This window comes from Oenanthe melanoleuca, chromosome 21, assembly GCF_029582105.1.
Source record: "Oenanthe melanoleuca isolate GR-GAL-2019-014 chromosome 21, OMel1.0, whole genome shotgun sequence".
Classification (NCBI taxonomy): Eukaryota; Metazoa; Chordata; class Aves; order Passeriformes; family Muscicapidae; genus Oenanthe; species Oenanthe melanoleuca.
This window is the reverse complement of record NC_079354.1, coordinates 6,581,127-6,597,217: the sequence shown is the minus strand read 5'-3', so window position 1 is coordinate 6,597,217 and position 16,091 is coordinate 6,581,127. Positions and strand designations below refer to the sequence as shown.

Genomic DNA, 16,091 nt, shown 5'->3' with positions numbered 1-16,091 from the left:
CTTTGCTGTGTGTCTGACAAGTGGTTTCAACTGGGAGCCCACTCTGCATCTGTGTGTGATGGATCAGGGGAACAGGAGCACAAACCTGTCCTGCTGCTCTGGGGCTCTGCTGGGCGGAGCTGCTGGGCAGGGCTTGGTATAAACCACCAGAATAAACACAGCCACTCTAAGAGCTTAGCTGTTTGAATTCAGTTCTGTGTGATACTAACTTACAGACCTTTTTCTTCCACTTTTAATGTGGTTTTGATAACTTGAGTTTTCATGGGTGCTGTGGGAACTTCTGCCTGTTTGAGCTTTGGTTGTTGGGTGTTTGCCTGCTCAAGGTAACTGCTGTGGTTGATGTGAGGAAATCATTTGTATTAGCTGCAGGTTTGTTGGGGGTTTTTGTTGGGTTTTTATTTGCAGGGGGTGTTTGTGTCTGCTCCCTCATCTCCTACTCTTTTTTTTTTTTAATGTTTTAGTATTTCTCTAGCTTTAAGTGTATCTCCAACATACCCATTTCACTGAAGTGTGAGGGTTTGCAGTGTTGCCCTCTTGTACCCCTGGGGCAGCTCAGCCTCATCAGGATTTACACAAAAACCACAGGAGCTGCTCCCTGCTTTTCTCTCCAGTGTTGTGTATGGATAGGTGGGAGTGGGGTCAGACTCTTGGATTATTCTGCCCCCCCAAGCTCCTGTTTTCTCCTTGGGATGCTGCTCAGCTCTGCTGTCACTGATGCAGTGAGCTGGAGGTGAAAAATTCCTGATCCTGATCCCTGCACCAGGCTGGGAAAGGCCCAGAATTCCCAGGCACTGCCTGTGCTGGTGAGGATATTTTTATTTTACATGCTGGAAAACAAGCACTGTAAGAATCCTTACATGCCTGAGCTGCCTGTCAGGTGTTTGTGGAGCCTCTTGAGTGTGTTTGTGTATGAAAGATTCATGATTTTAAAGAGGTGGCAGTGCTGCTGTGAGAAATAACACTGTGGGAAAATTCCACTCAGATCCCAGGGTTTTAGTGCATCATTTTTAGTGTTTTCTCTTTTAGTTTATCATTAGTACCATTTGCATGAAAACATGTGTCTTAGTTAGCAGCTTTTGTTCCATTCCCACCCCAAGATGCCACTTTCTGTGCTGTTTCTGGGTAGCAGTTGCTGCAGCAGTGCATGGACACAGGGAATCCTGGTTATCCTCAGCTGCTGTGGGAATGGGCTGGATTCCACACTGATTCACACTGAGGCCTGAGCAAGAGGAATAATTGGAGAAACTGCTTGTTTACCTGACAAACAACACCTGCAAGGACGGACCAAAACCAGATTCTGTGTCTTAGCAGTGGTACTGTGGTGATTTAATGAGGGGGGCAGCAGGAGAGTTGGAATTACTTGTGGGGTGATGGATGAGACACTCAGAACACCCCCTGTGCTTACATGTGGGCAGATCAAGAATAGCAAAGTGGGTTTTTTAAGGAGAAAATAGCTTTTGTGGTGTGTCTTTCACATGGCACAGGGTTTCTTTCCAGAGTTGGATAATGATGTCTCAAATCCCTGTTATTGCAGGATCTGGGCCTTGGTTGTGTTGTAATTGAACAGGAACTGGCAAATTGAGTCAGTGCTTTTTGCTAAGGCTGTGAAGCTCGGGGTTTGTGAGGGTAGAACCAGCTTGGAGAAGCTTTGGGAGGAGCAGGGTGGGTGGGGAAAAGCAGGAGCTGGGGCTTCCCAGGGAGGTGTGTCACACAGTGTCCCCTCCTGAGGCTGTTGCTGTGATGGGGCAGCACAGACAAACCACCGACAGAAGGTAAATGTGTTCATGTCTGCAGGAAATGTTCTTGTGCCTCTGGTTGTTCTGAGCTTGGCCACAGGCCAGGCACCGTGCCAAGCACTGCTCTTGTTTCACTAATGGAAATCTTCCTCAGCCAGGAGGGAAAATCTCAATGTCCCCCCCAAGTGCACTTTCATCACTTCAGTTTCCATACATACACATGGCAGCCACATCAGCACCCTGAGCATCCATGTCAGGCTTTTTTCCAGCACTCAGTTGTGCCTCTGGGTCTCTCCATCTTTCTGAAGAATTTATTTAGGGTGTGATATTTTGCTGTAGTCAGTGAAATCCAGAATGAAATGAAACTTTCTGATAATGAAAGTTGTTGTGCTTTGTCTAGAACCACAGGATGGTTGGTTTGTTTGCAGAGGAAGCAAACCTGTTACAGAAAAACAAGGTTTAAAGAGAAAAATGCAGTGGGGAATTGTGGCTATCAGGATGTTCCTGTGTGCAGTTCTGTTTGCAGACAGTGCACGGGTTGCAGATTAATATTTCAGCACTTTCAGAAACTCTGTGGCTGCAGCTTATCAGTTAATAACAGTCTGTCCTTCCAAGAGCCACACGAGCAGAAACATCAAGCAGGAGGAGGCCAAGTCCTGGTGGAGCATCTCCCTGCTGTTGGTTTGAAGTTCCTGTGCTGTGTTGAATTCAAGCTCTAATTAGTCTGATCCCTCCCTTAGTGGGCAGGGGCTCAGTGGTGTCACCTCCTGCCTGTCCCTGTCCCCAGGCACAGAATTCCTGAGCTGAGGGATGAGACCCTACGTGGGAAGTGGCTGAGTGGGGTCTGGGCTGAGCTGCAGCTCCATTTGCAAATCAAGCCCTAAGTCAAGCCCTGAATTCCTGCTGCCTTTTTGCCTCCCCCCCAAATGTGGGGATCAAATTCATGTTCTGAGGGAGCAGCTTGGATTAATGTTCACTGGAGACACCAGGGTGGAACAGAACTGGAAAGAATTGGTAATTTCTTTCACTTCTGAGCTCACTGTATAGGTATTATAGTGAGCTACAATGAATTGCTCTTCCTAATGCTGCTTTACAACTCTTAGCTTTGTCTTCTAGTTACATTTTGCTTGCTAAGGATTTTTCCTGACAGAAAGAATTTGAGACTGAAGGGAAGCAACAATAACTGAGGGATAAGCAGCTTACGTGGCAGTTCTTTGTGGTTTGGGGGTGGGGGGTTGCTTGATGTCCTGCTTCAATATTCCTTTTTTCTTATATTGCTCTGATAAACAGGAAAACACTGCAAAACCCCTCAACCTTCCACACTTAATCTAGAAAATCTACTGGTTTAGGGAGCTGTTCTTGGAGAGCAGTAAAAGGAAAAGAGCTGTTCAGGGCCCAGCTGTGAGAGGAGCAGAGTCTGTTTAAAACCAGGGTTAGTGACAGGGGCTGTGCTGGGAGGTTGTGCTTGCTTTGTCCAGAGCTCAGGGCAGGAGCCATCCTCCCTCACCCTCCGTGCCTGGTGAGGTTTTGAGTTTGCTGCTTTGTCTGAGTTCAGCTGATGCTTTCCAGGTGTAAAGTGGATGGGATTCTTTCTTCATCTGGCCTGTTCAGATGCTGGACATCCTGTGCTAGTGATTTTTATTAAGAGGTCACATTCTGTCTGTCTGCAGCATGGAACCAGAGGGGTTGATAGTTTTCATCGTGGAATAACCAGGTGTGAGGACTTCTAAAATTGTTCTTTCCAGGGGATTAAATCTTCCCATTCCTCATTAGCAGTGAGAATAATTTTACAGAGTTTGTCTCCTGTACATCATTTTCAGTATTTTCTGGTTGCTGCTGTACTTGTAATAAACTCTCAAACCCCAGCAGCTCCCCCACGGGTCACGAGTCAGAGAGGAGGAAGCTGTGTCAGGGAGGGGAGTGTGCACATCTGACAAGCCAGGCTTTGTGTGATTCAGCACAGATGTGTTTGGAAAACCTAAAACATCTGGTGCATCAAGTGTGGAATGCAGGTCAGTGGTCAGACACATCAGGAGTTCAAACACTGCTGCTGCTGGCACAGTTGCACTGGTGGTGGGTGTCACAGGACCAAGTGGACATTCAGTATTTAAATAAAAGTTAGAGAATGTGACACTGGAGAAAAAAGTGGTTAATTCTTGCTCACCTCTCAGCTCTCCTTGCCCTTTTGAAAATGGAAAATTGGACCAAAATTTCAGGTTCTGTATTTTTTGTTTATTTGGGTGGGTTTGTTTCCTTGGTTTTGTGGTATGTTATCTCAGTGTGCAGTACCTGGTAATGTAAACCTGCCAATACAGTGTATTCTAATTTAATTCTAATTATTCTAAGTTAACCTGGGGAGGCCAGGGGACAGCTTCATACAAGGAAGAAAAGAGAAGCAGCAGCTCTGATGAACAGCAGTCATTTCCAGCTGGGCAGGATGAAAATATTTTTGAAGTAGTAAAACTTTCTTAATTCTTAATAATTACAAGCCTAATTTCAGTTGTTGGGAAACATGTGAGCATCTGTGCACCTTCCTGAGATGCAGGGGGATTATGTTCTCTGCTGAATAGCAGAATTAAATTTTTAATACTTTGTTTAAACAGGAATTATGAAAGTAGACAATGCTCTGTCCTTGTGTTCGCAGTGTCCCTTTCTCATGCACATGCACAAATTGGCCTTTCCCTTAAATTAATTAAAGCTGACATGCCAACCACAACAACAGGCAGTCTGGGTGGCAGATGAAACGACCAAAATCCGTCGATATTTTTTTATTGGCTTGAGTAGCTGATTGTCCTGGTTCTGGTTCTCAGCCCCTGTGTCAAATCCATGGAGCAGAGGAGCTGCTGAGGCTGAAGAAGCTGTTCCCATTTCCTGGCAGCCATTACATGCTGCCAGCACAAAAACTGTTCTTTCTTAACAGTCCTTTCCAAGGCTCAGAAATGGATTTTCCTCCCAGCCACTGTCATTCAATTATCACCTCAGGAAATGCACAGATATAACTGATGATCCCTTTCAAACATCCTGTGGTTTTCCACTCCTCCCATCCTTCATTCCCCTGCCTGCTCCAGTCATTAGATGTAACATTGCCCATGTATATTTTATAGGGTGACCCTGACGGCTGTCGCTTTGAGGATGTGCAGAGATAATAAGATTGTGCATGTAATGAAGGGCAGATAAATAGAAAAATGTTTACAGGATGGAGTGTGGTGGTTGGAAGTGCTTTATGGCTTCATGGCTGGCTTCTCCCAGGCACACCCCCACAGGAACCAGGTACCTTTAAAGATGAAAATTGAATGGGTTTTAGGCTCTGGGAAAGGTGGCCAGCAGCAGGGAAATGGGGTTCTGTTCCACAACCTGAACTCAGCAATACCCAATCAAGAAACTTAATTATGGAGCTGGTGCAAAAAGGGAGTGCAGTTAAAGGGATAATTGGCACCTCCATTGAGCAAATCCTGTTCTGGCTATTGTGCTGCTAAAGTCTGATTGTACCAGTATTGATGGGGAGGTGGAAGTGGAGTGGGAAAGACACAGCCCAGAGCAGACAATGCCCTGCAAGCTTTCCTCAGTCACTGGCATGAATGTGTCTGGGTATTTATCCTGCTCTCCTTTTGGTCCTGCTGTGGGAGTTCAGCTTTTGAGAACTTGCCCTTCACAAGGGGCTGGCAGGGAGATGCTGCCTGGGCCAGCTGTGAACCCCAGGATCTGCTGTGGGCTGTGAAATGGAGCAGCAGCACTGCAGGCTGGAGAAAACAGCACCTGGAGCCACCTTTCAGAGGCATTTCAGCTCTGTTCCTCAGTGAGCTTCATTCCCTGGCCCTGTGTGTGTGCTGGGGGTGAGAACATCCCAGCAGTGCTGCAGAATTGGGCTCTGCTGGAGGGGAGAGGCTCAGAGCTGTGTGCAGCACCAGAGGGTAAAGTTAAATTATTGGAGAGAAAAGTGGTCGAGAAAATCAGGATTTTCAACCCCAGAAACGTTGATAGTGCAAGTTGCAAAGGGAAAGCTGAGTAGAAAATAAATACTGAACAAATGTTGTGTAAGGCTGAGGTCCTGAACTGTGCCTGTTTTGATAACCCCGGGTGGCTCCAGCCCCAGAGATGCCCCTGGCACGTTCCTGGTGACCCTGGCAGTGCTGCACAGGCCTGGGAGCCACCACTGCCACTGCTAAAACCAGGCTTGGTAATTAATAATGGATGCAGCCAACAGTGTGTGAGCTCCTGTGGGCATTGGGAGCTCCGTTGATTAACAAAGAGGAGTCTCTGGAGGAAGAAACCTTAATTACAAAAGCTTTCTTTCCTTTCTGGCCTGATGCAGAGTGGGGCAGCAGCTTCTAACTGGGGCTGAGCCTTAAAACAATGCCCCAGCTCAGGGGGCAAAACAAATGTGCTTTGCATTTGTTTTGCAGAACTGTTAAAGCTGGTACTTAAATCCCTGAAAATGGAGGGGGAAAAGAATTGTTTGTGTAGAGCCCGATAGCGAGGGTAAGTCCATAAAATGTTCATTACCTTATTTGCTGCCAGTTTGTGCAGCCTTAATTACAAACACTGGAAAAGATGAAAAAATAAACTGCATGGATATGGTGAGTTAGATGTGGTGCAGAGAGAAGTTGCTGCTGGTTTTTTTGGGATAATTTAGATTCTCTGTGGTTTGCTAAGGCCATTCAGGCAGCAGTGAAACAGGGATATCCAGCTGTAAGGAAGAGTGTTGAGGGCAAAAGAAAAATGAGTGTTGAGCACTCAGCCAGTCCTGTGCTTGATAAAGATGGGTAAGGCTGTTCAGTAGGCCTGGGTTGGAATTCTGGAGAATTTCAGAGGCTCTCAGTGTTGGAGCTGCTCACAGAGTTGAGGTTAATTGGCACAATCATCCTTCCCCCTCAGGATTGATCTTGGCCAGTTTATAAATCTTCTGTTTCTTTGTTGCCCTGCACCATAAAACTTCAAAAGGATTTACTGGGACTTGATTTGTAAAACTTCATTGACTTTGTCATCAAATGGAAGATGCTGAACAGTGGTTGAGTGTTGCTGTGTTACTGCAGATAATATTTGTTTTGAAGGAGAGATTTACATCCAGCTCATGTATTCATTTCCTTTTTTCCCCTGGCTTTGCAGTCCCTGCACTGACTCTCTCCTCTGACAGTGATTCCATTACTTGTCCATTATGTGAAGAATTAGTAGGAGTTAAGAAGGGCAAATTCATTCTCCTGGGGCACTTAGAGAAGTGTGACCTGTGTGTTTAGGTGACATGAAGTTATTCTTGTCTCTTCACTGCTTGAGGAACTTGGGAGTGAAATCTTCAGGTTCCAGGCTTATTTTAGCACTCCCAGGAGTGCCCCAGCTCTCTCAGGACCTGTGGCAGCTCTTCAGACAGAATCTTCATTTGTAGGAGAGAGGAGCTGCCTCTTCCCCTGGTGAGTGGAGGGCTAAGCAGGGTACCAGTACTCATTTAGCTGGAACAGTTAGCATAAAGCTCTGTCTGACTGCAGGTTTTTTTCCACAACAAAATGAAATCCAGAAGATGCAGATGGAGCCTCGGCTGGGTTCCCAGGAAATTCTGTGGCTGTTCCTGTGTTGGGAGTAAATTGAGAGCATAAAACCCAAGGAGTCAGCCTGGCTTTGTTACACACCTATCTCCTCTTTGGATTCCCACTTGCCCAGCCTGTTTGCCAGGAGTTTCAAATAAAAAACTGAAACCAGAGAGCTTAACCTTGCTGTGTGCAGAGCAGGGAAAAACAGTGGGGGGCAGCCAACCTCCCAAAACTGGAGCTGGAGTTGTGAGCAGGGGCTGCTGCCATCCAGGAGATAACAAATGGCCAGAGGAGCTGCAAGGTGAAATGGCTGCACTTGTAAAATCTGCCAGAGCTGAGACCTGCAGGGGATTCCTTAGAGAGCATCCCACGATTTTTAATGAGTTTTTTGTAGTGTTAAGTAAAATATTGCTTGGTTTTTAAAAGCCTCTCTTAAAACCTCAGTAATGTGTTGGAATATGCAGGATTCCTGTGCACCCAAGGTGGACATTAATCAGTGCTACTGAACAAGCTGCTGAGACTTACTGCTTAATTAGAGCATGTGCAAAGCTATTTGTCATGGCTGGCAGAGGCACAGAGCCCCAGCTTCACACTGGAAAAATCCCAAGTTCAACTCCTGGAGCTGCACCCAGCTGCTCCCCTGGGCCCTGCTGTGTTTTCAGTCCTTCAGCCTGTTCAGCCCAAGGCAGGAATTCCTCCTTTCCTCTCTCTGGGTATGGATTCATAAGCAGAGCCAGCCATAGAATCACTAAGGCTGGACAGACCCTCCAAGATGAGTCCTGGCTTTAACCCAGCCCTGCCATGGTCACACTGAGCCTGTCCCCAGGTGACACACACCTGTTTGGGATGTGATCACCCCTCTCCTGGGCAGCCCCTTCTGCTTGCAGCTGTGGGGTGTGATGGAAGGGTTGGGTGTTGTCAGTTTTGTCTCCTTCCAGTGCAGGGCAGTGTTCTGGGTTATGCTGTGAAGCTGCAGGGGCAGTGTAGGAGTTGCACACACTGATCTGGGACCCAGCCTGTGCCAGGGGATCCAGTGGAGAAGGGAAGCACTGGACACTGTTCTTACTGCAGGACTTTACAAGAGTATTAGCTAAATTGAGTTGACTTAATAAAATCTTGAAGCATTCCAGAAAGATTGTGAATTCATTAAGGCCACAGCTGGACAATCTGTTCCCTCTGCTCTGCCCTGGCTGGTTACAGCCTTTGAGGAGTGCTGTCATTTACCTTTTCTCTTTCATTACTGCAAAGCTATTCCCCTCCCCCATGTTTTTTTTTTTTTTTTTCCCTGGCAGAGCTTGGCTCTGGGGAAATTAAACAGCAATTATTGTGTTTGCTCACTGTGTTATACCCTAACAGATACTTGAAGGGAAGTTGATGTGTGTGTGTGATGGGCTTGCACAGGGGCTGTGCTCTGCAGGGCTGCCAGAACCTTCCTGTCCAGGGATGCACACCCAGCCTTAATCCTTTGTTTACCCAGGGCAAGACTAAAACACCAGCACGGGGCACAGCTCAGGTTGTGGATTTTACATTTAAAAATTGCTGATAAGAAGTAGGAAAGCAGGCCTTGCTGAGGGTGTGCAGGTGGAGGGGCTGCTCTGGTGGTGGTGATGTGCTTGGGGGAAGGATTGAGCTGGAAGAACACACAGAGGAGAGTGAAAAGAGTGGGACAGTCCCCTGCTCCAGCAGCAGGGCTGGGTTGGGCAGGTGAGAGCTGGGAGATTTGGGAAATTGAGCTGGGAATTGCAGGGAAACCTCCCCTCTGTGAGCTCCTGCAGGAGGGATCTCAGCCACATCTTCCTCTGCACAGATAATCTGCAGAATGGAGCTGAAAGGAGATGAAGTGTGACTTTTTTATATGCACCTACAAGGTGGTGTGATTGGCCTTGACAGGAGACTCGAGTCAGGAGCTTGGGATGTGTTTCAGAATTGGGGAAAGCTGAACTGGTGTTTTTAGTGAGGAACAAAATCCCCTCTGCCTTGTGAAACCTGGGAATGTCGGTGTTCTCAGGGAAATGTGGTCTGAATAATGCTTTTCATTTTGCTTTACATGTGTTTGGGACAGTTAATCAGATGTTAACATGGAAACATGGAGTTGTGTGTGCAGGAAAAAAGAGGTGGGGGTGCTTTGAGTGAAGGTGAGGCTGCTGTGAACAGGAAGGGAAGAACCCTGGGAGGGAAAGGAATCTCTTCCCTACACGGGTGGGAAAGCAAAAGCTGGGCCTTGGAGTTGGTTTGGGAGGGCATTAACAGTATCTTCCGTGGATGTGGCACATTGCAGTCACCCTAGGGGTTTCACCCTTCCTAATTAAGGAATAAATTACAGGGGTGTCACTCAGGGATGGCTCAGGCTGCTTTCACTTGGCTCTTTTGGGTGTTGTGGCAATAGCCAGCCTGCACAGAGCCCCCAGAGGGGCAGGACAGGCTGCTGGCAGGGCTGGGCTGGCCCCAGGGAGGGTCTGGTAGCCACAAAAAGAGCTTTGGAGCAGCTGGCCCAGCCCTCCCCAGCTCCTCGTGGGGATGTGGATGTGCTGACTGCGAGACCTTGTGGTGAGGGGAGGTGAGATCACCGGGAGCAAAATGATCATTACAGGCCATTCATGTCCCAGTTCATGCCTCCTTGTTTGCTTGCAAGCAAAACCAGCAGCTAATTTGCAAGGCAGGCTTTTGTCCCAGGGCCTTTGATCAATGCTGGCCTGTGTTAATGTTTCAGGAGGCTATTGATTTCTGCAGCAGCTTTTGTTCCTGAATTTATGTGCCCTGGCTTTCAGCAGCACACTCTGTGCATGTTTGATTAAAGCTCATTTGACTTCCTTGCAGTGAGGCTGGAAGCTGTTTGTGCTCCCTGTTAGGGGAACCAAAGCCTGCCTGGCTTAGTCCTTTGTGCTGCAGCTTGTGCCACCCATGCAGGAGCAGGAGGGTGGGTGTGCTGCTGCCAGGCTGGAGCCATCCAGCAGTGAGTGCCTCAGGCAGGCATGTCCTGGAGCCAGGATGGGAGATCTGGCCTGGGGTTCTTTACTGGGGCACCTGGGCAACTTTGCATTCTTTGTGTGCTCCCCTCTGACTTGTCTTTTCTCCCACAGCCCTTTCCTGAGTGCTGCACTTGTGCAGTCTGACCATGAGCTGGAGTACAGAATATTCTTTAGTCCTTTAATCTGTTCAGATATCGTAGCTGGGGTAAAACTGGTTGTTGAATAAATAGACTTTGACTTCATCTTTATCCGTGTGCAGTTGTGACTGCACTTCTGAGCGAGTCTCGGGGGGGAAAAAGCATTATGGTCATGAGGTTGGCATTTTCTATAAATACTCACCATTTCTTTTTTAAAGTTAGCTTTATGATCTGCATGTATAAGTTGTTAAACTTCCCTTGGGACCTGATGGCTTTGCAATGTGTAAATGGAGCTCTAATAGGTTCCCATTCCCTATTTTATGGTGGGAAGAGAACAGATTGGTTTGTACTCTGCTGTTGCCATGTGTCAGAGGACACATTAATTCACTGACATAAAGACCTGGGATTTACTGACTTGCTCCTTGGTGCTGACACCTCAGATTTGATACAAATGAATTTATAGGTAAAAAATAACTGGTTTCATTTGCAAGAGACTTTTCTGCCTGTGCAGAGCCCAGCCTGGCACGGGCATATCCCCAAGTGGACAAAGAGCTGGCCTGGCTGGACTTTGAGCCCACTTAATGGGCTCAGGGAAATGGTATTTCCAAAGCAAACACGTGCAGGGAGCAGCAGGAGCAGAGCAGGGTGCTGGGCTCACAACTCCTGTCCTGCCGTGGTTTGTGTGCTCATCACCAGCCATGTTCAGATTCTCTGCAGAAAACACACTTTTAATATTTTTAGTAGGGCTTTTTGTCCATCAGAATCAAGAGTTGTAGGTAACATTTTGCCCACTTGCTCCTCCTCACCAACCATCACTTTGAATATATGTTATTTTAATATATGAATATATGTTATTTTAATTTATGACACTCAAACATAGTTCAGATCTGTGGTGGGGATCAGTAGCATCATCCCTGTGGCAGCACAGATTAAAAATTATCTGTTCTGTCTGTTGCCAGAAATCACCGTTGTGGTCTTGTTCTTTCTTCTGGGGTTTCTATTTTTGAATTAGACACTGGTAAAATTCTTAAGTGTCTTAAATGTCAGCAGTTAATGTCTAGAACAACATCCTCCCTTTGTCTTGGGAGTGTTGCAGTGGTGCAGGTATTGGTTGTGTCTGTAATTGCTTGTTTGGGGCCCTGGGGAGGGTTTGGATTCGGGCAGGGTCGTTATTGGAGTTAACTCCTGCCCTGCCCTGAGCAGGGCTGCAGGATTTCCCCACGGAGGCAGCAGGCCCAGCTTAGTTGATCAATAAAAAACAGTTCAAAGAAGCCCTTTTTGTGGGCAATTCAGGTATGTTTGTTCTGATGTTGATTTTTTTCAAGGGGCTGGTTAGAGCTTCTCCATTTTTCTCTTGCAACTTGAAAGCAACAACACCTTTTACCTTAGAGGCAGACGAGTCGCCAGGAAATGATGGGGTTTCAAAGTAAGAGAAAAGAGATTAAAACCACATGCTGCTCTTTGGTTCAGCATTGCATCCCAGGTTTGAATGGCAGCTGCTGCACTTCCTGAATGTAAGCCAGATTCATTATGCTGTGAAATTATCACTCATTTCTCTAGGTGTGCTCTTTTAACTGCTTAATTAATTTAGATGTGGGTATATATATTCAAATTAAAACACGATTTAGTGTGGTAGGGTTGTGTTACTGTTATGGACTTGTTGTTGAACATGTTTTTACTCAAAACTTTCAGCTCCTTACACAGGAATATTGAACAATACCTGTCTGTGGAATGTAGGTTGGCAAAATGGCAGGGTCTGTTTGGGCTGAGCTGTGTTTTGTCCACGCACAGCAGGAGTTGGGGCAGGTTTGGGTGGCTGTAGCTGTGTTGTGTCTGTGCACAGCAGGAGTTGGGGCAGGTTTGGGTGGCTGTAGCTGTGTTCTGTCCATGCACAGCAGGAGTTGGGGCAGGTTTGGGTGGCTGTAGCTGTGTTCTGTCCATGCACAGCAGGAGTTGGGGCAGGTTTGGGTGGCTGTAGCTGTGTTGTGTCTGTGCACAGCAGGAGTTGGGGCAGGTGTGGGTGGCTGTAGCTGTGTTGTGTCTGTGCACAGCAGGAGTTGGGGCAGGTTTGGGTGGCTGTAGCTGTGTTGTGTCTGTGCACAGCAGGAGTTGGGGCAGGTTTGGGTGGCTGTAGCTGTGTTGTGTCTGTGAACAGCAGGAGTTGGGGCAGGTGTGGGTGGCTGTCAGAGCTCAGCAGAGCTGAGGAGCAGAGGCAGCAGGGGATGCTGACAGTGACACAAGGGCACCCTCTTCCGAAGCTCCTGGTGGAGCCTGGTGCTTCCCAACATCTTTCCTTTCCTAGGGAAGGAGTAAAAAAGCATTTATTTACATATTTACCTCCTCTGCAAAAGCAAGCAAAAACAATGAGGGTTTTTTTTTTTTGTGGCTTATCTTAAATATTTCCTTTTTTGACGATGAAATACATCGTGATTCTTCTTCCTGCTGTGATCCCTGCGTGCCCCCAGAGAGGCAGGGGAGGCAGAGAGCTGCCAAGTGAGGCTTGCACTGTGTCTGACAGAGTGTCTGTGTTTGCAGGGAGAGCTGATCACCTTCTATTACTACTGGAAGAAGACCCCCGAGGCGGCGAGCTCGCGCGCGCACCGGCGCCACCGGCGCCAGGCCGTGTTCCGCAGGATCAAAACCCGCACGGCCTCCACCCCCGTCAACACCCCCTCCAGACCCCCCTCCAGCGAGTTCTGTGAGTGCAGCTGGGCTGCAGGGGCAGCAGGGCTGGGGTGGGGCTGCACCTGCCAGGGCACACCAGGAAATGGAGTTGGGGCAGTTCCCTCTCCGCTCCTGCTCCGTTCTGCCAGAATGTGGCAGGTGGCTTTGGGCACCCCGTGCTTTGTGCAGTCCTTGAGCATAAAAGCATCTTGTAAGGATGGAAATGCTGCCCTGGGGTTGGATTCCCCTCCTCTTCTTCTTGGTGTTGGGTTGTTATTTTCTCCAGGCTTGTTACAGTAATGGGAATTGGGAAACACAGAAAGGAGGAGGGAATTCCTCCCTGCCTTTGGAAGGAAATCCTTTCCATCCTCCTGGGTGACTCCTGCCTTATGCTGGAGCTCAGCACTGTCCCATGCAGTCTTGGAGGAGCATTGGCCCTGCCTGGAGCAGAGGTGTCAGAAGCAAGAGCAGTTCCCCAGAGCAGTGCTGTGCTGCATTGCACAGGGTCCATACGGGGATAGAGACCTTGGCCACGGGGGAAAGGTTTAAACCTGTGAGGTTTAAATCTTTCTAAGAGAAAAGGGGCTGTGCAAGGCAGATAGGCAGATGTAAAAATGAACGTGGGCAGGTGGAGGATGTGGTGAGCAGGCAGGGCACACAATTCTGGCCAGGGTAGAAGGCAGGGGGCAGGAAAGGGCTGGGAGCTTTTCCCTCTTGTGTGCACAAGGAGTGAAGGTCTGGACTCCACAGCCCAATCCAAAGTACTCAGCATGTGACAGCTGGTGGCTGGGAGGACCCATCCCTGTGGATCCCACTGCAGGATGAGAATAAAAATTCACTTAGCAAAAGAAAGCAAGTGCTAGCCTGGGGTCAGCTCTGCAGTCAGGGTTTGAACACCTGCAAGTATTAATGTAGGAATTACAGCAGTGGTAGCTATTAAATGTAACCCTGTGTTAATTTGAAGGGTAACAAGTTGCTGACAAATGCTGATGGCAAGTGCTGGAGAATCTGTAAGCTTTAATCCATAAACTGTAACCTGCATGTACAAAACATCCTCTTGGAGCCTTTAGAAAAACACTGTTTCTGTATCAAGGACTTCTCTGCTAATTAAAAATTTGAGCAGAAGAAGCCAGAGGGCTTCCTGCTTGTGCCAAATTACAGCCCTGTTATGTTGTGGATTTATAGTGCTGGGGCTAGAAAAATGCAGTGCTCTCAAAAGGGAAATATTTACTCCTGAGGTGTTTAGAAGATAAGATACAGTTTTTGTGATGTCTGCATATTTTTAGTGGTTTACATGCTGCTTTTGTGCTCACAGATGTGTAATCAGCTAATTTACCACAAAGGAAGGGACCCTTTGTATATCCTCTTCTTCAAAACATTACATTTTTGCAGTATTAGTTTGCTGCAGGTTAAAACTTGGAGCTGTGCAGTAAGGACAGGAGATCTGGTGTTACCCTTTAGTGCCTCATCCAAAAGAATCACAACATGTTTTTCCAACACGTCCATTGTATGCAAGCATTGATTCCTCCTGCTGCTGGGTAACAAAATAAAAACCAGAAAAGCTGCTACAGGACCTGTTCATGGGATCTTGTAGGTTTTAAATATAGAATATTTGATTTTAAATTTGACCAGATTCTAGAGATAAACTCCTTTTCTCTTGAAAATTGTGAGTTTGGAGCACAGCCTCTTGACCATCACCATAGATGGTGTTTGAATGACAACTTACCTGGAAATGTAGCAGGTGCAGAATCAGAGGTTCCAGGAGTTGTATCCCTTGGCACATTCCTGGGATCCTCCTTTAACCTGCAGAGTGGTGAGGTCTGGGTTTGCTCAGTGTGAAAAATCAGAACTAATGGCCGTGCAGGGCAGGGTGGGCATGGGGAGGCACGATCTATTTTACTTAATGCTTATTTTAGCCAAGTAGGAGGAAATAGAAAATGCTGCTGAGTGTTTATTTTCCACTTTCCTCTTTCTCCCACCCTCAGTGGACCTGAGCTCTGCCAGTGAAGATGACTTTGACAGCGAGGACAGCGAGCAGGAGCTGAAGGGCTACGCCTGCCGCCACTGCTTCACCACCAGTACGTCCCAGTCTGCTGCTGCTCCCCTCTGCTGCTGCTGGGGCAGCTCCACAGCAGTGTGGGGGTGAAGCAGCTAAAATATGCAGCGTTCTTAACAGAGTTAATCAGGCTTTGCCAGTGCAAATTAATACTGCAGTGACAAAGGAGAAGCCTGAGGTAGACATTCAGACAGGAATAAATCTGCATAATCCATAATCTATGTAATCAATTTGTGACACAGTGAATCAGTGTTGGGCTGTGGCTGTCACACACAAAATCTCCTGATGCTGCACCAAATCTCCTGAGCCTCAGCCCTGTTCCTGGGGCTGTTCCTGGAGGTTGCCTTCAGCATCATGAAATGTTGGGGCTTTTGCAGATGGAAGGGGGAGCCCCAGAATGGGGAAGGAAATAAGAGGTTCAGAGCTCACTTCTCTTGCAGAAAAACCACAGCTTTGGAGAACAACAGCTGCTTGTTAGCTGCCAGGTAGAGCAGATAAGGCTTCTTTCTGTACCTCAGAGCTGTACTTTCTTAAGCAAACAACCATAGTTTGTAAATTGACTATTGAGGATGTGCACTGGGACAGGACAAACTTCTCTAGAAACTTCTCCAACTTTGTTACTATAGAAAAACAGCTGTTTTTGAAGCTGCACCCCTTTTTTAACAATTGCCTGTGTTTGTGCTGGGGCTGGGGTGCTGTGTGAGTTGCTGAGCTGTCCTTCTCCCTGCCCCAAGCCTCCAAGGACTGGCACCACGGCGGCCGGGAGAACATCCTGCTGTGCACCGACTGCCGCATCCACTTCAAGAAGTACGGGGAGCTGCCGCCCATCGAGAAGCCCGTGGACCCCCCTCCCTTTATGTTCAAGCCCGTGAAGGAGGAGGATGATGGCCTCAGTGGGAAGCATAGCATGAGGACACGGCGCAGTCGAGGCTCGGTGGGTCTCACCCTGAGCCCTGCTTTGGCCTGGGCTGTGCCTGCTCTGCTGCCCTGCTGCGTGCCAGGGGAGC

The 16,091-nt window shown here is 47.7% G+C and overlaps 1 protein-coding gene across 6 annotated transcripts in view; it reads left to right on the top strand.

Annotated features, from left to right (window-relative positions):
- The window catches only part of RERE (arginine-glutamic acid dipeptide repeats), a 174,561-nt gene that overhangs the window by 146,833 nt on the left and 11,637 nt on the right, over positions 1-16,091 (top strand). For all 6 annotated transcript variants that reach the window (XM_056508146.1, XM_056508144.1, XM_056508145.1 and 3 more), the window contains 3 exons: positions 12,900-13,062; positions 15,014-15,106; positions 15,819-16,018. In XM_056508146.1, coding sequence (XP_056364121.1) covers positions 12,900-13,062; positions 15,014-15,106; positions 15,819-16,018 — 456 coding nt within the window. The remainder of the gene's footprint in view (positions 1-12,899; positions 13,063-15,013; positions 15,107-15,818; positions 16,019-16,091) is intronic.